The sequence below is a fragment of the Molossus molossus genome, unplaced genomic scaffold (genome assembly GCF_014108415.1).
Source record: "Molossus molossus isolate mMolMol1 unplaced genomic scaffold, mMolMol1.p scaffold_m16_p_4, whole genome shotgun sequence".
NCBI lineage: Eukaryota > Metazoa > Chordata > Mammalia > Chiroptera > Molossidae > Molossus > Molossus molossus.
In genome coordinates, this window is record NW_023425377.1 from 128,276,535 (window position 1) to 128,299,323 (window position 22,789).

At 54.8% G+C, this 22,789-nt stretch overlaps 1 protein-coding gene across 8 annotated transcripts in view; it reads right to left on the bottom strand.

Moving 5' to 3' along the window:
* The window catches only part of ANK2 (ankyrin 2), a 304,698-nt gene that overhangs the window by 149,684 nt on the left and 132,225 nt on the right, over window positions 1-22,789 (bottom strand). For 6 of the 8 annotated variants that reach the window (XM_036241838.1, XM_036241839.1, XM_036241845.1 and 3 more), the window contains exon 1: window positions 15,515-15,666. The exons of the other annotated variants lie outside the window; for them this stretch is intronic. In XM_036241838.1, coding sequence (XP_036097731.1) covers window positions 15,515-15,643 — 129 coding nt within the window. In that variant the 5' untranslated portion in view covers window positions 15,644-15,666. Of the gene's footprint in view, window positions 1-15,514; window positions 15,667-22,789 lie in introns of those variants that run through there. 8 annotated transcript variants of the gene reach the window in all.

Below are 22,789 nucleotides of genomic sequence, written 5' to 3' on the forward strand. Positions count from 1 at the left end.
TGCAAATGGATTAATCTTTCTAAGCTTCATTTTCCTCGCCTGAAAAATGAGGTTAAAATCTCGGCCTCACCATGAGAATCGAACGATAAAATAAATAATTGCACAAGGCCAGGCACAGAGCCCAAGGTCCTGTGTCTATTTGCCTCCGTCCCAGGGGCCCCGTCCCTGGCGGATCCCACGCGCTGCCCCCTTCCCCCTGATTTCAGAACCAGCGGGTCCGAGTCCCTCCGCCCCCCCCCCCACGGCGGCTCACGACGGCCCCCCTCAGAAAGAGGCCCCCTCGCTCCCGTCTGACCGACCACCTGGGAGCCCTCCGCCTGCGTCTAGGGGCCCCCAGTAACTACGTCACCCAGACCACAACTTCCTTTCCTCCATGTCGTCACTGGAGAGGGGCGGCCCTCGCTCCCCAGTGCGAGGCCGGGTGTGCGAGGTCCGGGTGTGCAAGGCCGGGTGTGCGAGGCCGGGTGTGCGAGGCCCGGTGTGCGAGGTCGGGTGTGCGAGGCCCAGTCTGCGAGGCCGGGTGTGCGAGGTCGGGTGTGCGAGGTCGGGTGTGCGAGGTCGGGTGTGCGAGGACCGGTGTGCGAGGCCGGGTGTGCGAGGCCCAGTCTGCGAGGCCGGGTGTGCGGGCCCGGCTCTCGGCGCTCTGGCGGGAGGGCTGCGTGCAGAGGCTGCGGCCGGACACCTCCGCCTGTAGTCCTAACACTGCCCTTCTCAGGAGGAAGCGCTGTCCACAGTCAGCCTCGGTGGGGTGTCACGCTGGCCACGAACATGTGTGACGGTGTCTTCCTCTGGCTCCCACGTGCTGAGGGCGCTGGACCTGCCTGGTGCCGCTGCCCCTCCCAACAAACCCCTGCGGACTGCTGTGGACGACCCCGCCCGTGGACGACCCCGCCCGTGGACGACCCCGCCCATGGACGACCCCCGCCCGTGGACGACCCCGCCCGTGGAGCCCTGGAGCCCGTGGATGACCCCGCCCGTGGATGACCCCAGCCCGTGGATGACCCCGCCCGTGGCCGACCTGAACGCCGCCCCCCCCGACGGCGCCGCGGCCTGAGGACGCAGCCACGCAGAGCCGAGCGGCAGAACCCCGACACTCTGACCGCATCACACCTGCTTCCAGCGACCATGCTGTGGGGAGACCCCCTCGCTGAATCCCGCTGCAGTGCCGCGCTGAGGTGCGCACCATGAAACTGCAACGCGGTAACTGCCACCCTGAAAACACGGAGAACAGGCAGAGAGACCCTGAGACACATAGAAATGGAAATAAAACGGAGAATCATGGAACACGGACACGTGTTGCCGCCGGCGTCGCCATCCGCATCCACAAGCTGCCTGGAGACAAGGTCCAAGGGCGATTCTCAAAGGACCTGCTTCCCCGCGAGCGTCGGAGACACGGTGCAGCCCAGCTGCCCTCCGTCCACGCCGAGGGCCCGGACGCCCCAGACAACCTCCGACCTTTGGTCCCGGACACACTTTCCGCGTCAGCTCTGCTGTGAGCGCGCGTCCTGACCGGCCCACCCCAGGGCACTGCAAGTACTTGAGCTCCAGGGGGACAGGGAAGGGAGGGGCCTTGGAGCCGGGGGGCCTCTGTCCGCACAGTCCACCTTCATGGCTGCCCAGAGGTGTTGGTACCCCCGAATCTCCGCAGAAGTGCATGGGGTTCACCCAGAGAGAACCGTCCCCAGGGCATGTGGAGCCGCAGAGACCCCTGGCACCTGTCCCCACATGACCCACACCCTGGGGATGCCGGGCAGGTGGACCCCATGTCACAGGAGCGTGAGTGACATGGTGTGAACAGAGCAGAGACCAGCACGCTCCCGAGTGCGGCCAGGCTTCAGGCTGCTGACAGGTCAGGGCAGAGAGTGGGGGCTGTGGCCAGCCTCCAGCGCAGCCTTCGTGTGCCCAGAGGGAAGTTCCAAGTCCCGCAGAGGGGAGGCGGTCTGTCCTGGGAACAGAAAGTCGCCTACAGAACTCCTCACTCAAAGGGCTTGCCGTTGGTGTGACTAGAGTCCCTTGAAGACGCAGACACGGTGGGTTAACATTTGAACAGGATTCGTCCAGAGGAAGGTAAAAATGTTTCTCCGGAAAGATCTTCGCCCACCCCTCACGGCGCCGTCATGTCCGTAGCGGACGCAGGGAGACCTGTTCACATGGTTCAAAGCTTTGCTCTTTCCCTGCTCGGCACACCCAGGGCTTCGCCCAAACAGCCTTCTCTTCCTAGGGCTTTGATTTTCTTTATTGATTTTAGAGATAGAAACATCGATGAGAGAGAACATCGACTGGCCGCCTCCCGCACGCCCCCCACTGGGGATCACAACCTGGGCATGTGCCCTGACTGGGCATCGAACCAGGACCCCTCAGTCCATGGGACAACGCTCAACCACTGAGCCACACCAGCCGGGCCCTAGGTTTGACTCAGAAGGAGTGACCGGTGTCAGTCTGAGTGTAGGACACAAGAAGAGGAATTCAGTGTTCAGAATCAGTCAGGTCTCCTCTGTGTCCTGGGCAGCAGTGACATGACACAGGGAGAAGGTCAGTGGTCACTGTGGGCACAGCGAGCTGGTCTGGTCCATGACGCCAGGCACTGGGCAGCTCTGGGCAGGACATGGCCTCGTCTGTGCGTTAACCTCTCGAAGTCCATAGGTCTAGTTAGGGGAGAACTGAAGTCCTTCCGGGTAAACACGGTCAGTCACCAATGGGCCACGTGGTCACTCCCGTGGACAACCTGCCCTCCACGAGAGCAGTGGATGCTCATCAGGGTCCAGGGCGATACAGGTGGCTGTTAGAAGTACACGCTCAACTTAAACCAGTGTCACACAGTCACAGCTCAGAACTCACGGTCAAGCGTGAGCCAACGCTGCACATCTGGACGTTCTACCAAGCAGACAGCGGTGGGCGCGCGAAGACCTACAGGAAGGACAGACTGCCGGAGCCGGCCCCGTGCTGGCAGAGCTGGGCCACGTGAGGGACCTCCACTGACTCCTCAGAGACCGTGATCTGCGCGCACAGAGCAGCTGCCTCTCGTGAGAACCATGCGTCGAGTGTGGTGAGTCAAAGAGAAAGCTGATTCCCGCGGCCCAAGTGGAACACAACTGTGCCCACACGCCCTCCGGACGGAAACGGAAGCCACACGGTGTCCCAGCTCCCGCCTGGGATCGTGGTGTGTCTGTCACAGAAGAGGAGCCAAGGAGACAGTGGCCCAAGCACCTCAAACGATGTAGAAGTGAGACTGTGCCCCCGAGGAAGATGTAGCCCGCGTATCACACAGGTCACCGAATACATAAACATCCTCCACCCACGAGCAAAGAGGAGCCATTTACATTACTGGTTTGCTCAAAAAGTACTCAGGAATAAAATGAAAAAAAACTAAGAGAAGTACTGCATCAGTACCAACAGGATCTCTGCCAGATATCTGAAATAGCACCGTGGTGAACAGAGTACTGTCTGGCCGTTCGGTTGTATCGCTCTAAATACTGAAGAAATTCTGTACCTGTGCTTCTGTAAATATTAATTTACGTAAAAACCTACAGAGATACATTTCCAGCAGAAAAACAAAACAACTGTTTCGCATTTATAATTCCATTCTATCTTTAAAATAAGCCATTGAAAATATAACACCGTCTCTCTTTCTGAACGTGTCTGGGAGGTCAAGGGAGGGCAACAGCCGTTCCAACCGGGACCAGGCGGCTGTGCGTCCACCTTTGTCTCTGTGAAGACACAGCGGTCAATTTTCACCGAATTCCGTCGTGAGAAGCCGTCCACAAGCTTCTGGCAGCTCGAGCTGGAACCAGGCTAGACTGCCGTCGACTTCGTGCTTCTGGGTCGGTTCTGACCCACGTGCTCCTCCCAGGTCCGCTCCCTGGTCTGCAGGGAGGCTCCCCAGCCCCATGTCCCGCTCATTCACGGAGTCAGCTTCTTCCTCCTGTCGCCGTGGCCTCCCGGGTATTTGTTCTGTCCTAGGAGGAGCGCATTCCTTCCACCTTGCATTCTGCTGCGCCAGGTTCTCTAGGAAGGTCCCTGGGACCGCCTTCGGGCTGACACGCCGTCCTCCTTCCGTCCCCCTTACACTTTCTCTGGCCTTGGTCATCCCCAGGGGTCCTGCTGCCTTCTGTTGGGCAGCACCCCGGGAGCCGGCCGTGTGTGCTGGTTGTCACGCAGGCACCGCCGCCGGACCCCTCCGCGGCCAGGGCAGCAAGGCCGGGCGCACACCGGCAGGTCGGCTCCGGCGCCCACCAACAGCCGCGAGCTCGTCCCTTACGCGCAGGACGGGGCCTTGAGCAGGAGGTGCGCCCCCTCCCGCTCCCCACAGACGGGGACCTGGTGGTACAATCACAGGTGCGATCAGTGAGCCGCCTTTCTTTCCGTCCCCACCACCGCTCTGTGGAATACAGCCGCGATTATTAGGGTTCACGTGAAATACAGCCGTAATTATCAGGGCTACTAACCCAGATTTACGGACAGGAGACCAAAGCCCGGAGGCCCAGACCGGCGGATGCGCTGGTCTGAGACAGAAAGACAGATGTTTACTTTGGGGCCGATACATGGAATCTCTGCCTTTAAGTGGGGGAGACACCCCCTGATCATCATTTGAACCTCGCCGTACACAAGTGATGTATTTATTCCCCTGAACTACACCTGGGACGTGTTTCCTGCCAATGACGGGAACATCTTTCATGACATGGAAAAGCAGCAGCGGAAAGTCGTCCTTCTTCACCCCACGTTCTCCGGCTCCCAGGGGCCTGCCAGCAGCCCCCCGGGCGCGCCCCCCTTTCCGGGGCGGCTCCTCCTCCGAGCCCGTTCACTCCGGGTCACTGCGGCCCCGCGCCCCACGCCCGTCTCACGTCACCACAGAACCTCCAGGCTTCTCCCTTTTGTTTCCCCAAAGTCCAGCTGGCCCTGCCCGAAGGTTCCGCTGTGAGGTTCCTTTATTTCCGACCCCCCCCCCCCACTGCTCCTCCACTCCGGGTCCCGCCTGGGTGTCGGTCCCCCGACCCGCCCACCGCCTGCGCGGCCCCAGCTGCGGGGAGCCGGGCCCAGCGCACCTCCTTGGCTCGGCTGCTGCCCCCCGACTTCCCACCCAGGACAGACGCTCCTGAGCGGAAAGCTTTGCGTCACCGGTCAGAACTCTGCTGCGTCACAGGCGGGCCACGTGCCTCCGACCCGCGTGGGAAGGAGGAGGGCTGACAGGCAGGGATCTGAGGGCGTCTGGGTGGCGCAGGTGGGGACACAGATGAGCCAGAACCAGAACCAGAACCTCGGTTTCCTGATGACACGTGAGTCACGGGATTTTAAGGGTCAGTGGATGGCTGGGCTGTTTCGTGGGCCCGAGAACCACCCGCTAAGAACGCAGGACGAGGCTCCCGTGAAGGCCCACGAACAGGCCGCGCCTCCGCCTTCTCGCCTGGTCTCCGCCACGGGCGCCCCCCCCCCCCCAGGGCTGTTTGCGGGGTAAAAGCTCCGAGACCTCGCGCTGTGTCCACAGCGGGCACGAGCGCTTCTCGCTGTAAAAAGCCCCTCGTCGGACCTGATCATCTGCCTCCCTCTGTTCACGACAGCTGGAGCGTGTCCACGCCGCCCCGCCCCCGCCCCCCCCGCCCACGGCGTCTCCCCCGCCCACGCCCCCCCGCCCACGGCGTCGTGCCCACGCACCCACACTTGCACCCCCGCAGCCTCACCGCACCAACCCGCAGAACCACCGACGTCACGGGACGTGTCCGTGGGTTTGTGGGTCCCGGTGGTGTCGGTGCACAGAGGACTCTAGAAAGTACGGGAACCACAGGAAGCTTCTCCCTGCGAGACCACCCGCACCGGGACCACCCGCACCGGGACCACCCGCACCGGGACCACCCGCACCGGGACCACCCGCAGCCGGGACCACCCGCAGCCGGGAGGTGCCCACGGGCTGCGCCCCCTGCGCCGCATCGTCCAGACAGCTCAGCGGGAAACCTCCCCTCTCCTGTCTCCCGCCGGGTCAGCGTTCGGTGCAAAACCTGGTGAGGAAACCCCGCATCATGTGCGCACACGCAGACGACCTGGAGTCCGACCTCCCGGCCCGGGTGACGTCCGCCGCTGTGACGGTGACGGGAGTGCCCGCCGCTGCGAGTCCGGGACTGTGTGCGACTCCCACTCTTAGGGGTGCCCCCTGCGCGCCAGGGGCCGGTTCTTTCCGGACCCCTCGGGCTCCACGGCTTGCAGCTCCCTGGCGAGGCTGGGTTCAAATGCGAAAGTAATATTTGGTCTATTAAATACTAAAACTAAAGTAAACTTTTTGCATTCATGTTTGTTTTCTCAGTATACTTTTTTTTTTTTTTTTTTAACCTAGAGGTTAAATAGCTCCCCAGCAAAAATAGACATTTGGAAAAACCATCATGGTTCACAGACAGATACAAAGCGAACTCAGACTTAACTTCCACCTTTTTTAAAACCAGCTATAAATGAGTGACTAAAAATGGGTCATTCACAGGTCTCTATGCAAATTACATCTATAAAGCCAAGAAATGCGTATTAATGTAAAATAACAGTTACTCCTAACAAATAATGACTAGATTAATATGTCTGTAACTGTTGCACCCCTAATATTTCTCTTCCCTAACACTGCAGTGTTTTCCCGAGGTGCCCAGGGACGGGCAGCATGGTGACAAGTCCAGGAAGGGGGTCTCTGCGGAAAGGCTGTTGGGGCTCCAGTGGGGAGGGCCCAGGGAGGGAGCGGAGGGACAGGGGCTACCAGGACTGCACAGCTCCCTGCCACCTGGGGGTGCCTTTCCCGTGCCTGACAGCGGAGGTGAGCCTGGAAGCGAGTCAGCAGCCGGTCAACTCTTCACGCTGAAGACGAAACCCACGCGCGGAACTCCCTGGCTCGAAGTGGTGAGTCAGAAACACTCTGCCGCACGTCCGGAGAGCGAGCAGAGATGATTCATCTATGCGCCCTTATAGCTTCTTCCTCCCCTACCATCGTGACATTTTATAAAACTCGGGAAAGATGCAGAAAATCTCCCAAAGTCAGGCACGAGGAACAAAAAGGAGTTGTTGACCCGCTGGGAGCTCGCTCGTGCCGACATCGCTCAAGGTTTGAGGTCTCCAAGGCTGCTCAGCGCTAATTAAATCCCAGGACATTTGCTAGGGTTTATTCAAAACAGCACAATCTGGTAAAAGACGGAACAGGTTTTGGATCACAATTTAGTGGCCTTCTTTCAGAAACAGCTTGTGTAACTCCTGGGGACTCTTCGAACCGACGTATGTGGAGCTTGGATGCACCCAAGCCTCGTTCCTGAGGGTTATTCCGTTTGCGCAGAGAGAGTCGCAGGCAGACCATGAAACCGTCAAAGGCTCCTTCCCCCTCTCTGTGCTCGGAATTGTTATTATACGAACCAATGAGTCTCATGAACTTTCAAAATGTTACCGGAGTGTCTCTTATCTGCGCATGGAAAATTTTCCCCGATGGCAACTTGGAGTCCTGGGGGTTACGAGAAGCAGGTCTGCTGTTGTTTCGAAGGCACAGGGGTTGGTGGGGCGACAGTATTTACTCCGGTGTCCTCCAGTTCCAGGTGGAGTCACCGGGGAGCCTGAAGTACATGTAGTCACAAGCGCACACATTAATGGACAGAATCGGGAGCCCCATAACCCCACGTGTACATGGCCACTGAATCTATGACAAAGGGGGCAAGATCACACAATGGAGAAAAAGTCTCTTTAACAAAGAGCGTTGGGAAAACAGGACAGATACATGAAGAAAATGAAAGTACACTCTTTGCTTACACCATATGCAAAAGTAAACTCAAAATGGCTCAAAGACTTAAACATAAGACCTGGAACCATAAAACTCCTAGAAGAAAACATCAGAGTCAACCCTTCGACATGAGCCTTAACGATATTTTTTTGGATGCGTCTCCTCGGGCAGAGGCAAAACCAAACACGTGGGACTACCGCAAACTGAAATGCTTCTGCACAGAGAAGGAAACCGTTACCCAAACAAAAAGACAATTTACAGAAGAGGAGGTATTAGCCAGCGATACATCCAATGAGGGATTCATATCCAACATATATAAAGAATTCATAGAACTCAATATCAAAAACTAAACAATAAAACAATGCAGTCTAAAAATGGACAGAGACCCTGAGTAGACATTTCTCCAGAGAAGACACACAGATGGTACATGAAAAGCAGCTCAATGTTGCTGATCAAGGCGACACACATCAAAACCACAGTGAGGTGTCACCTCACACCCGTCAGAATGGCTGCCATCCATAAATCAACAAACAAGTGCTGGCGAGGGCGTGGAGAAAGGGAAGCCTCGTGCACCGTTGGTGGGAATGCAGACGGACGCAGCCACTGTGGAAAGCAGTATGGAGTTACCTCGAAAAACACAACTACCATACGACCCAGCGATTTCACCTCTGGTGTTTATCCAAAGAAAACAAACACACTAATTTGAAAAGACACGCACCTCTCTGCTCATTGCAGCGTTGGTTACAACGGCCACGATACGGATGCCACTAGGGGCCCATCAACAGACAAGTGGACAAAGAGTCATGCTGCATGTATACAAGGGAGGATTAGCCATAAAAGAGAACAACATCTTACCACTCGTGACGACGGGGATGGACCCAGAGGGTCGTGGGCTGACTGGGGCGAGTCGCACAGGAAAGACAAACACTGTGAGCTCTGGTGAACAAAATAAACAAACAAGCAGCACAGAAGCAAACCCACGACACAGAGAACAGACGGGCGGGAAGGGTGGGGTGGCAGAGAAGCAGAAGGGATCGGAAAGTATGGGCCTCCGTTTATCAACCAAGTCCCGGGGTGCGCAGGGCAGCACGGGAAGTAGCCAACAGCATCGTAATGACGTGCGTGGTGACGGACACTCCTAGATGTGGTGACCACATGGCAGATCGATGTCGAATCACCATGCTGTGCGCCTGAAACTAGTATAACACCGTATGTCGGCTGTGATGTGACATTTTTAGTACAATAAATGAAGACAGATAGATGACAACCTCTTCTCCCGTGTACCCCAGGACTCTGATGTTAAGAATGGGCGGGACCCAGCCGGCGCCAATGACGTTGTCCACAGTACGCATTTAAATCACAAGTCAAATGTGGAGCAGAAAGACCACACTCAAACAGCTGCTGATTCCACTAGCAGTTTGGGTAGAATGCCAACATTGAGGAGCTGCCTTCCTTGTATTCTTCTCTATTTTAGTATATAGTGTCTATCAACGAATAATAGTAAATATTCTTGGTCAAGAAGAAATAATTTTCAGAAATACAAGTGAAGCCCTGGCCGGTGTGGCTCAGTGGTTGGAGCGTCGGCTTGCGGACCAGAGAGTCCCAGGTTCGGTTCCCACTAGGGGCATGTACCCCCCCCCCAAAAAAGAGAGAAATACAAGTGAAAAGGGGTGAAATAATAGAAAAATATAAGCACAAAAAATCATTAAATATGGTGTGAGTAGAATTCTTAATTTCCGTGTGTTTTCACCAATTCCTACAATGCTTCTACAAAATAATTCAGTATTCTTTATGATCTGAAAATGTGCTGTATCATTACTTTTACCCAAGTGACGAATAAGGTGCTAGTAAAATTCAAATTTGCTAATAAAGGTAACTAATGAATTCACTTTTAAAGATTAAAATGTCTATGAACTCAGATTAATATCAAAAAACAGGGGAAAACCTACATTGAGTTGTGTTTAAAGATTTTAGATTTCAAAAATAAACTCACGCATAGTAGCTTTTTACCATTAAGATTGTATTTGTCTTTTAACAGGCTTCTTAAAAACGTGCCTCACGCCATATAACTGGGACTGTTTTTGCCACAATCCCCCAAATCTGACAGCGACAACCGTAAACTCCGTCAGTCATCCACCCAGGGGTTGGAAGAGGCTCTTTATAACCAAAACCTAATAAAAACTCCAGCTTCCTCTGCTGGCAAAGAGCCACTAATAGTGCAGGTCACTTGTAGAAAGACAATTATTCCAGCCAAACAGGGTTTGTGAACCCAGCTAAGAAAAAGAAGAAGTATGAGGAAGAAAGTGGGTTTTTTACATCGTGAATCTAAGGCCGTCCCCAGCGGTGAGCAGACCCCCCGAGCTGTCCTGAGGCTCAGCAGGCACGCGAGTCACAAGACGGAAATCTTCAGGGACCGGGCAAGGGTCCCGCAGCGCTCGGGACACCCCGTCTCCCCATGCTGCTGGTTTCGGAAGCACTCCCGTGTGGATGCAGGGTTCCGGAAAGTTCCAGAAAGACAAGCCGATGCCCTGCGAGGCACTGGCGTGCTCCGCGTCTGAAGGTCTCCAACGCAGGGTCACTGGGACGCACCGTGTCCTGACGCGGTTCCCGGTCACTGCGCTCGGCTCGCTACCTGGAGACGCGTGAACCCTGCTGCCTCAGGGGTGAGCCTGCCGCCGGGTGACCCGCAGGGACGCGGGGCAGGGGGATGAGTGGCCAGTCCTCGCGCCCCCACCTAGCAGGACCCCGCGCACCAGGCAACGTGGACACAGCCGCCGCCGTATCCTGTCTGTTCAGGACTCATTCCGCACACAGTCAGGGCGTCCACAGCCCGCTCCCCCCACACTGCAAATAAAACATCTTCCCTGTTCAGAACCGAGCTGACACAACAACTTCTAAAAGCCTTCATCTCCGCCCTGGCCGGTGTGGCTCAGCGGCTGCAGTGCCGCCCAGACACCCAAAGGTCTCGGGTTCAATTCCCGGTCGGGGCACACCTCCAGCCTGTGGGGCACACCTCCAGCCTGTGGGTTCCATCCCGGCTGAAGTGTGTGGGGGAGGCAACTGTGGACGGAAAGGGGCCCCGTGCTGACCTGCCAAGCTCAGGGAGGCCTGGTGGCAGCCGAGCGAACTCAGAGACCTGCAGTGACCACAGAGGATGGTCTGAAGTGGAAACTTTTTGAGTAAAAGCAGTTTATGCCAGGTGGTCATCTCCTGGGCCAGCATCTTCCCTGACAAGAGTCAATGTTCACCTTAATGGAGCCTGTGGTCTTTTTGGATCTAAGATAACAGACCTCTGGCATGTGGGGGGACTTCCTTTTTCCAGACCCCTCAGGGCACAACCTGTGTACCAGGGTGGAACCACAGTTCCCCTCCTTGTTATCATCATCACGTCCGCTGTTGACTGCTCACTATCCTGCACCCGGGTGTGTACAAGGAGCCTGTGTCTATCATTCACTTTTCATCCAATCCCAGAGGTGCCCTGCCCTGCTTTCTCCCGCCTCCCTCATCGATTACCGATGGACTTCCTGGAACCCAGTTACACTTCTCTTTTGATTGTGATGTATAAAGTGAGAGCAACCTCCCCTTTCTGGAGCCTTATCTCCGTCTGCTGAGGCATTGCTTCTCGGCATTTGTCGACTTGGCTCAAATAAACTCACAAAATTCTTTGCAGGTTTGAACGTTTCTTATGTTGACACAACCAATCAATGTTTCTCTCCCTCTCTCTCTCTCTCAAATCAATAAAAACATATCCTTGGGTGAGGATTAAAAGAAAAAAGTCCTCTCCCCATACTGCCTTGGTGATAAATCCCTTATATACACTCAGTGAGTATTGTCAGTTCATCAATTTAATAAGCGGTGGCGATAAGCCAGATATAGTGGGGGGAGTCCCCCAAAGATGTCCTACAAATAATAAGCCTGATCCCTCCAAGATACTAATACTATCTGTAAAAGCAAGAGCAAAGGACTGATCAGAACCTTTTTCTATGAAAGGCAAGAAAAGACTTGAAAGAAAGTTTGCTTTTATTTTCTACTTTATCCCATGCAAAACCACCTTTCTGTGTCAGCTGGATAAATGTACACACACAGACACATTCTGAAGTCCTAATGAAACTGGAAGACAGAGGATAAAGTCAGCCCACTGGCAGCAACTGCTGTATTTAAGAAGCAAATGTTGACTTCTGGTGGCTGGTTTTCTAGATCCCATGCAACGAGCTGGTGGGATCACAACCTTAAACTCACGTAGTCTCACATACATCATCCAACGTATTCTCACAGCGACTGGATTCTCTCCGTGCGGGAAGGTACCTGGGGGAGGGAGGGAGGCCCTGCAGACTGAATGTCTAGTCATGATGCCCCATATTCAGTGTAGGTACCAGACCAAGAAATGATGTTGCCTATTCCCCCCAGTGAATTCTGGAGCCTGGGTTCCAGTCCCAACTCTGCCGTGTACTGGTTGCGTCTGATGAAGCGAGTTCCAGAACTGAGTCTGTTTCTCGTGTGCGAAACGCAGAGAATAACAACACCTGATGGATAGGCCTGTCCCCGGGAGGACATCAATGCCAGACACGGACGGGGCCACACTGGTGCTCGAACCAGACATCATGAACGTTTCGGAGGGAACACTGCTGGCGCAGGGGTACACGCCAAGATGAAAAGAATTTCTTGAGCATTGGGATACTAAGAACAAATCTACAAATTGCCTTTTATGGGAGATGATTCTACTGAGTGTGGCAGACAGTCTGATGGATTGGGCATGGTTTGTTCGTGCTCAGAAAGGGAGAACACACCTATTTATTTGAAAACTGGTTATTTTGTTTGAAAGACAAAGATTATTAAATATATGCTTTGCTTTCAAGGATGGAATTGGTTGTATTTTTTATTATTTTTTAACCAATCCCCTGAAAATTATTTATTTTCCAAATTTAAAAAATAGTCAGTAGGGAAATAGTATGGGGTCGCAGAGAGAATATTTTACTTGAAGCCAAGCGTTAGGGCTGAGTCTCACACGTGTGTGACACTCATTCCTCTCTACCTTCTCGAGTCTAAAACCCTCGAATCCACCGTGGACACCAGACGTCTGGACATGAAAAGTCCTGTCAAAGTAATAAAAGCTAATAACATCCTCTTGTCCCTGTAAAAGCTACAATGCCAATGTACTCTTTTTAGCAAATAAATGCTAAATTAGTCTGTTTCAACTAATTTTAACCTTGGTCCATTTGCTCAAAGCTCAGTTTTATTCCAGCTCTAACCGTTTAGGGCACAGGCACTAGACCCACTTGGTTCTCACTGCAGTGAAATGTTAGCTGTGGAGAGTACGGCCCAAGATGTCCGGACAGGTCACATGTTCTTCTAACACCAGCCTGCTCCGGATGAGACTGCCACCAGGCCCCCGGCACACACATTTAGGGACGGGGCCCCTAGTAATTCGGCCGGGGGGTCAGAGCCGAGCGCGTGGTATGCTTCAGGTTCACAAATAACTAAAATTTACTTAAAATGTATTATGGGGTATAAAATAATAACACAAAGATATGTCTAATTAATAGGAAGTTTACAAAACAATATTAAAAATAAATCCAAATATGAGGCTATGTAATTAAACTGTTTTTTAATACTCAATAGTAAAAACATCTTTACTATTAAAACATCTTTTACTTTAGTAAAAACATCTTTTAAAATCAACTTATTTATTCATCTATTAAGCTTTAGAGTTGGCTTTTCTCTACAGGGGGCAGGTCTTTTCCTGAATTTTGTGAATAAACAGGTCCGTTTGCTGGACACGTAACAGATGAATCCGTGATACATGATCGTCTCCACAACAGAGGTGTCCCCTATGGTTGTCAAATGGCCTCGGAAACGCAGAATAATAATTTTCAGATTACTTTCTGCAGAGGGGCTCCGAGCACCGCCAGCAGGTACCATTTGTTCTCCAAGGAACTACTAAGGAATAATGGGGAGACACATATTTCTCTCAAACCGAATTTCAGAACTGGCTCGGGGGTGCTGTGGGGAGAGGCATGTGCCTAGAATATAAACCTGAAGCAGCTAAAAACGGCCCCTCTCTCCACACCTGCCGAGCTGAGCACGCCCACAGAACACGCCTGCGTCTGCAGTGGAAGAGGAGGAACCACCCACAGGTGAGCAGGACAACAAGAACAAGAACACACAGTGTCCTGTGGTTCTGGCCCAATGACATTCTCCAAATGTGCAGACTGAAGGATCCTGTCACATGACCACATCGTTAACCAATGAGCTCGCCTCCCCTGCTGGATTCCACTCAAAGCAATGCAGCATCCAAGCAGCAGAGCCCCCAGCAACCGGCCCTTTCACTCAACATGCAGGCTTTCGACTGCATCAAGTACAGACAAAGATAAAGACCTGGAGAAACAGCCAGGTGAGGGGAAGAGGCCGACCGGTGTGTGCCCGGCAGGGGCCGTCCGGGTGTGTGCCTGCCCGGCAGAGGCCCTCCGGGTGTGTGCCCGGCAGGGGCCGTCCGGGTGTGTGCCCGGTCCTCTAGCAAGCACATCACTGGGTCACAACGGGCTATGGCCAAGTGTCCCGGTCATGTTTGGAGAAAGGAGACAGAGGGTGCACGGGAATCGGAACTGCAGGACCCGTCAAGAGGAAACCACTGCACGGACACTTCTGAGAGCATGAAAAAGAACAAACGCACCCCTGGAGCAAGGACTTTTAAAGGTCAGACAGGCAGTTTTCCCCAGAAGGGGATTGTAATAGACTGCTCACTTTGCTTATCTGTGTAGCCTAATAACTGTCATTTGACTGAAAGAGCAGTGACCAGGAAATGGAGCGAGTCCCTGTCCTGTGGGACCTCAACTCATGTGGGTCCCCCGCTGTCTCCAAAAGCCAGGCAGAGACGGCGTGCCCGACGCAAGGCCCACGGCCCATCCTGAGGGGAAGCACCACATGAATTATTGAGCACAGGGATGCGGCCCAGCCCCAGAGCTCCACTTAACAACAGCCTGAGCGCAAACCCTGGTTTATGTTCTGCTAATGTAACAGGCCATTTATCATCTTCCGAAATGATTCCTTGACCTACTTTGTTAATTAAAGCATTTACAGAGATCTTCCCGAATGGAACCTCTGGCTCAACAAAAATTCCAGTTCCACTGAGTTGTACGATTATCTCTACTTAAAGAAAAACAAACATTGTAAAACAGGGACAACAAATCCTAGAATTTAATGTAAAGGGAACCAGCATCCAATCCCATCCTCTAACCTTGCTTTTTTGTTTTTTTTTTTTCCATTTAACTCTATCGTCAGGAAAGAAAAATCTTACGATCGACGATGACAAACAAAAAATAACTGGACTGAAATTTTAGGAATTCAGACACAGCTCACTGCACCTGCGCTCCCGCTTCGCCAGAACAGGCTCGACCTCGGGAAGGAACACGGTGCGCGAAGCGAGCGGTGGTTTCCAAGCAGGGCTGGGTGGGGGCGGGCACAGGGCTAAGACCCAGCAGCAGAGCCGAACCGAACCGGAGGAAAACAGGGTGGTCCGTGCCCCCGCCCCCACCCCGCCCCCGCCCCCACCCGCCTCCCCTTTGACAGGTGCTCAGAGGCCGGCAGGAACGGGCAGCAGGCTCCGAGGCTCAGTACGGATAACCGGGGACAGTCGGGGAGGCATTCTGCTCTGCCAGGTCCGCCGGGGGCGCGCCTGCCGGGCATCTGTCCCCGCGGCCGCCGCAGCCCAGGCCGAGGCGCGGCGCAGCCCGGGGACGGACCCCGGACGCGGCGGCGACGGAGGGACAGGGTCGCAGCCGCGCCTCCTACCTTTCTCTTCCTGTCCGCGCGCTCCCTGGGGCTCTTCCGTTGCTTTTTTCTCTCCCTCTCCAGGATCTTTTCCTTTTCATCCAGTTCAGCTTCTCGAACTTTTTTAATCGAAGCCGCAGCGTGAGCCATTTTGCAGAGGGATCAGCGGCGCGGGGCTGCGCTCAGCGCCGGGGCCGCGGTCCAGGTGGCGGCCGCGCAGATGCGCTCGCGGGCGGTGGCTGCAGCCCACACTCCGAGCCGCCGCCCCGCCCCCAGCGCGTCCCGGCCCCGCTCCGGCCTCTGCAGCATCCGCGGGTCCGCGCGCCAGGCCGCAGCCACACCTGCTGGGCACAGGTGCGCCCCTGCGAGCCTGCGCGGGCGGGCACCCCCCGAGGACACCCGCGGGGGCGCCTCCTGGGCGGTGGGCGTTCACTGCCGCAGCCCCACCTCGCCGGCCGAGGATGCTGCAGTCTGCGGGCCTCCCCGCCGCGCTGCTCCAGCGCGTCCACCAGCCCCTGCCTGTCCCCGTGGGCCCGGCCCTGTGCAAGGCTCGTGCAAGGACGATCACGCGGCGCCCGGGAGGACAGCGCCGCCAGGGAAACCGGCCGCAGACCCGGTGTGCGTGGGCGGGCCGGTTCCAGACCCACGTGGGGCCCGTGGGGGGCCCATCCTGCAGGGATAGGCCTCGGGGGAGGGAGGGAGGGAAGCCGGCGAGAGAGCAGAACCACCCATCGCTCCAAGAGGCTGGCAGGGACTCCAGGATTCCCAAGCTTGTGTTAAACATCAAATTAACATCCAGCAAGGTTCCTGCAGGGTCTGCAAGTCCCCGACGGGGAGACAAAATGGGAGAGAGGGCTCCACCCACGCAGGTGAAGTTTCTAGTGGTCCGTGGGCGTGGCCTGCCACATGGGCAGAATTTGACACATTTTGTCGTGAACTGATGGGATGTCCTCATTCCCTGAGTCCTGGCCCCTGGGCTCTGCGGAACCGGGGACACTGGGACCTTGAAAGCCCCCAGCACACACACCGCCCTCCCCTGACATTTATGCCGCAGCCTCATTCCGCCCCTTCCCCGTTATTAAGAATAAAGTGACATTAAACATGTCCTCTTACCTGGAGAGTATTACTCTAAGCGAAATAAGCCAGAGAAAAACAAGTACCACATGATCTCACTTATTTGTGGAATATAATGAACAAAATCAGCTGCTGAACAAAATAGACCCAGAGACATAGAAGCAGGGTTCACACTGACAACCCTCAGAGGAGGGGGGATAAACCAAAGAACTTACATGCATATGTATAACCAATGGACATGGACAACAATGCTGGGGGTGGGGGTGGGAGGAGAGTGTCAATGGGGGGGGGGCACATGTAATAAAAATAAAGTAATTAATTTTTTTAAGTGTCCTCTTAGAAAACATATGTTGGGTCCCAACCCTCCGACATGCCGGCCCAGACAAATGGAACATGTCAAGCTTGGGTTTCTTCACTAGTGGAGATAAGACAGCAACCCTTGTCGGAGGGAATAGTAATGTTCTGTACTGTGCGTGGTCCCTACACATTCTAGCTTCTCATCATGGGGCTCACAGTTTTTCCTTTTCACCTAAACAAAGTTGAAAGCAGTAAGACTGATCACGTGGCTCACAAGCAAGCAAATGCGCCCCACCCCGGAGAGAGCTCAGTCTGGTTCCCAGCCAGTCAAAGGGGGAGGCCAAGGCGTGGCCAGTGGTGGCGCCTTCCGGCCAGCAGGTGGCGCCATCCGGCCGGCAGCGCCAGCTTCTCCCCTGGGGCCGCAACCCTGACTTGGACGCTGAGAAGCCCTCTTCTAAGGAAAACAATCCGCTTCTTTAGCTCCCTCTGTGGAGATCCTGTGTTTACAAAGAAGCACCCCCGGGCTCCTGGGAAGACAGTGTGTGCACTTGGGGAGGGCCCCTGTGTCTCCCTGACCAGGTGAGGCACCTGCCAGCCCAGACGTGCCCCCTGATGCCCGCAGGACACAGCGTGATGGGGTCAGAGCCATCGTGGGGAACTCCGTGGATCAGGGGAAGCAGAAGACACCACGGGGACTCTCTTTTCTTCTAAATACATCTTTAAAAAATGTTTACAACCAAGCAAGCCTTATAGGACTCATGGTTGCCCCAACAAACTGTGGCTGAGCCTGCACCCTCGTTTTCCGGCGAGGGAGGGTGATTCTTCAGGGGCGACGCCCTTCAGAACCTGTTGGTACCATATCAGCGTCTTCTCTCCGCTGTGCGTTTCCCAGAAGGAAGGGGGATCACAAACACAGCTGGAGAAGAAAGTCCAAGTTCTGGTTGTCAAAAAAAATGCTCATCTCACCAGCCTTTAAAAAGTTCGATAGCCCTGGCCAGTTTGGCTCAGCAGTTAGAGCGTCGGCCTGCGGTCCAGAGAGACCCGGGTTTGGTTCCCACTAAGGGCACGTACCTCGGTTGAACTTTGTCGCCGGCCCTGGTTGGTCGTGCGGGTGGCAGGCACTCGATGTGTCCCTTCACGTCGATGTTTCTCTCTCTCTCTCTCTTCCTCTCTCTCCCTCCCACTCTATCTGAACAAAACATAGAAAAATGTCCTCCGGTGAGGATTAAAAAAAAAAAAAAGCTCAATAGACCTACTTGCAAAATTGCACTGTATCAGTTGAATGATGTTTCCTAATGCCAGGAAAATTACACATATTTAAACCTTTAATCGAATAACTTTAAATTTTTTTTTTATCCTCACCCAAGGACATTTTTGCATTTATCTTCAGATAAGCAGGAGGAAGAGAGAGAGACACATCAACGTGAGAGAGACACATCGACTGGCTGCCACCCACATGAGCCCAACCAGGGCTGGGGACAAACTGCAACCGAGGTACATGCCCTTAGCGGGAATCAAACCTGGGACTCGTTGGTCTGCGGGTTGACGCTCTAACCGCTGAGCCAAACCAGCCAGGGCTAATCGAATAACTTTTTAAAAAGAGTTCTTAGGCACGGTTAACAGAATCTCTCCATGTTTCTACAAAAAGTATGAGAACTATTTTTGTCGCTTTTGTCTCAGGAAGAAAAAGTAACGAGTCAGATGTTGGTTTGTTAGGTGTTAGTTTGACATCAGTATTCCCCAGAGCAGGTGACTGCCAAATTGTCCTATCACAATGCCTCCTCTGTTTAGTTTCTCACTCTCTGTGGGCACAGCACAGAGAAGCCAGGTCACTGCTCCCGATGCGTCCCCAGGCCGGTCTGCAGGGCTGGAGTCCCAGGGTCAGGACCTCCAGCCAGCCCCTCGGGGGGAGGAGCCCACCCCTGCCCCACCTCAGGCCCTGCTGCCCAGACCCCAAGCAGGAAACCTCAGGCCATAGGAGTATTTTCACATAAAGTGAAGCAACCACGATCCCTTGTGAGCCCGTGGACTTTATACACCTCGTCCCCAACCAGAGAACATGCTGCCCCCATGACATGGACGGCAGCTCAGTTCGTCCGGAACACCAGGCAGCCAGCCATGCCCCACCGGACAGCATGTCTCTCTCCAGCTCACTGACGCAAGGGCTGCTGCAGTCAGCCCTTCTCGTGTATCTGTGCAGCTCCAGCGTCCCTGGGATTTGTTGGGAAGGAAGCACCAGCGTCCGTGGAGGAAGGAGTGGTGTTCACTCACCAGCCGAGCTCCGCACAGGCAGGGCACCAGGCTCCAGTCCCAGGAGCTCCCGGCCATCTTCCCGACGCCCGAACCACAGCACAGGCGACTGCCCTTCCGGCCTCCCACGGAGACCTGAGCCCCGGGCTGGCTGGCTGCCTCACTTGGCACAGAAGCACCCTGCCCTCCCGGGGACAGGCTGGTGTCTGCCCTCCAAGGAAGGAACACCGTCGCTCCACTGAGCCGAGAGCCCGTGGGTACAGTGCCCTTCAGGGAGGACGTCGTTCATTTAGAGACGGAGAGAAGACGGCCCTTGGCTTTGGTCAGTGACCAGCCGTCCGCTGATCATCTGCCAGGGCATCGTTCAATAACAGGGCGGCCACGTGCCATCAACCCAGCCTCGCCGCATGGAAATCTTGTCACCACAAACCCAGCGTGGGCAAGTGGGGAGCCAGAGGCTGGACAAAGGCAGCGGAGACCCCGTCAACTGAGAGCGCCCCCCACCCCATCGGGGGAGCCTGTGCTCTCCCCAGCTGTGGGCTTCGGTGCTCCTGCTCACGCAGTCACATCCCTAAACGTGGGACACAGCAGGGACCTACACCCAACCTGCTTGGGAACCGGTTTCAGAGGTAAGTCGAGCCTCTTCTGTGATGCGGTGGTGACATCACTTCTGAATCAAATCACTGATCACAAAGCACCTGAATTTGTTGCAGGTGCTGGGAGTCAGGCCCCTGGGCCCAGCTCCCGCTGACACACCAGGACGAGACCTACACAGCCTCTCTTGCGGGGACACCAGCTGACATGACGAGAACGCCCAGCAAAACCACGGCCAGTGGACCCCTGGAGACACAGAAGCAGAGAAACCGCTCTTGGCTCCTGAGTGCGCTTCCCAGCCAAGGTGAACTTTCATTCTGAAAACGTCACGAGCAAGAGGCAGAAACGAAGGACCCGTGTCCACCTAAGGTCCAAGGCTGGTGGGGGCGTCCGCCCAGCGCCCGAGACCTCGGAAAGCGACGCTCCCGGCTGAGTGTGGAGTAACTAATCGCCAGCCCTCGCGCACAGGTACAACCTGGGTTTTATTGCCTCGAGTTTCAACCAACACCTGTGTGAGCACAGACCTGGCCGAAGTACCTTCTCTGAAGGCGTTACCTTCGGCCCTGGCCTGAAATTATCAGCGTAAATGATTTCCCAACAACAGTGACCGGCACACAGTGAGGTGACCCAGTAACCGCAGAACAGCGGAGCAGAGAGACACTGTCAGGAAGTCAAACAACCGAACTGCAGACAAGGCACTGACCAGAACCGGCGGGTTTAGAAACAGACAAATATTTCTGGCTCCCCGAGGGTCGCTTAGTGGGCAGTGACACAACCTGAACTCGGAGCTCCGGCCTGGCCCATGGTCTTTCTCGACCTCTCCAGCCAGCTACACTGTTGCAGAAGAACAGATGATCACCGTTATCAGATAAATGGGCAATGCAGGTGTCAGATGAATCACAGAAACAACAGACACTGCCAGACTGCAGGAAGCAAGGCTTTTCCCTAATAAGAAGTTTTGATAATGAGGTAATAAATCGTAACACAGAATTCCATTCTTAAACGCTTGAGAATCCGAACGTGTCACCTAACCCTAATCGATAAACAAGATGTAACTGAAAAAATATATAATGAACTATGTTTTCACAAAACCCAAGTGATGGTTCAGGTAGAAACTTTAGGCGAAATTCAACCCAACTCACTTTGTAAAATAAAGACGTCTGCAGAGATGTCGCTGTTTCGGACTCGGTGATGCTCTGAACCCTTCGTCTTCACGGACGGTGAGTCCGTTTCCTTTTTGTTCTCCTTCGTTGGGAGACAGAGCAGAGGCCCCTTCACACGCGGTACCTAGCGGAGGGTCTCCACCGCCTGGCTGCCGCCGGCATCGCCCCCACGCGTTCGTCCTCCCCACCAGAACCTGGTGCCCAGGGTCGGGGGTGCCCAGGGTCGGGGGTGCCCACGGCAAACACACTCAGATGGGTCGTACCTGACGGAAACACGGTGTCCTGAAGTCACTGTGATACTTTGCAAGGACTTCAGCGTGTGAACACTAGTAGACACTGCTGCTGAGTTAGAGTCGTGACTGAAACAGCCGCCGAGATGGGGAGGCGGCTCGGAAACACCTAGAAATTCTACCACCAGACTGTTTCTCAACTGCCTTTAGGTTCCGACTCCGATTAAAAAACTGGAACACACAGGTGAGACGAGGCTTCTTGGTAGGTGGTGTTTATCCAGAAAAGACGAGACAAAACCCTGAGCAGCGGAAACTTCCCGAACAAAGGGTCCTGACCCTACATGAACTCGCTGGTGGAAGAATTCCAGCGTATGTGTTTCGAGTCGAAATACAATGTTTAAGGTACGTAGGTGTCACTGCTCATGATTCTGCACTTTAATCATCTTTTTTCATCATCTGATCAAATAACACGTTTCGATAATGTTACAAAATTGAGCTTCTTTGGAGTGGGAGGTCCCGGGTTTGGGTTTTGCATTCCACTCGGCTCTGGGAACTGTGGGTGCCTCAGCAGCCTTTGCAGGCTTCGAGCTCCTCTGGGCACGGGGGGTGAACATGTCCCTCGAACAGAACCAGGAGAACTCGCTCTGCGAGACACTGGGCAGGTGCTCAATAGCAGCACCTCTGAACTATCTCCCGAGAGCAGGAACCAAGCACAAACATAACCGTGTGAGAGGGAAGGAAAACAGACTTTGAGACAGAAGCACAGGGGACAGGCTGGAAACAGGACGTGCTCACACCCTACAACACCGTGGGAAGAGAGAGGGCCCCCTGGTCGTCAGCATCATCACAAAGTTCGTGAGACCACCCGGCAGTGACTGAGGCAGCACAGAGCTGAGGCACCGCCGTGATCAGGAGCGGTGGTGCGACTGTGTCCCACCCACACTCACATGAAATCCTGATGCCGCAGGAGGCTGTGCCGAGGAGGGGCCTTTGCAGGTCACGCAGGACACTCAGGGCCTGATGAAGACCCGGAGCTCCTGCCTCTTCCCACCTCTCGGGGCGCAGACATCTGCCCCTGGGAGAGGGCCCTCGTGCCCCAGGACCGGCTGGGACCTGCTCTCGGCTCCCAGACCCCAGGACTGAGAGAGACATCTCTGCCGCCACAGAGCCGCTGGCCGGCCGCTCGGCACAGCAGCTGAACAGGCGAAGACACATCTGTGCTTGGGAACCTAGGGTTGGCCCTCAGAAAGCCAGCTCTCTCCCGCCTCATCACCCAGGTAGATCGGACCGAAATCTAGAGCGGGCCAGTCAGCAGCGAGGGACACCTACAGAAGCTTCCCTTCAAGTGAAAATCCAAGCACAGAGCAGGTCCCACCTAACTGCCCCGTAGGCCCAGCCCCAGGTGGAAGGCTCTGGAACAGGCTATGCTGCTGCAGATTCTCGATCAAAGCAGTAACGTTTGTGCAGAAGATGGAGTGCTTCCCACTCAGAACCAGCCCCCAAACTCGAGTTCAGCCAAGGGCGAAAGTGGCTGGTTCCAGGAATAAATGTGGACGCTACACGGCCGCCAGGCCATCGGTCTCGCACACCAATGGAAGATGGCGAAGGAACGTGTCCACGGGCCTTTTCCACGCGTACGACTGGAGAGGAAATGCCGTCTTTCCTGAAGCAAAGCAGAAGCAGACAAG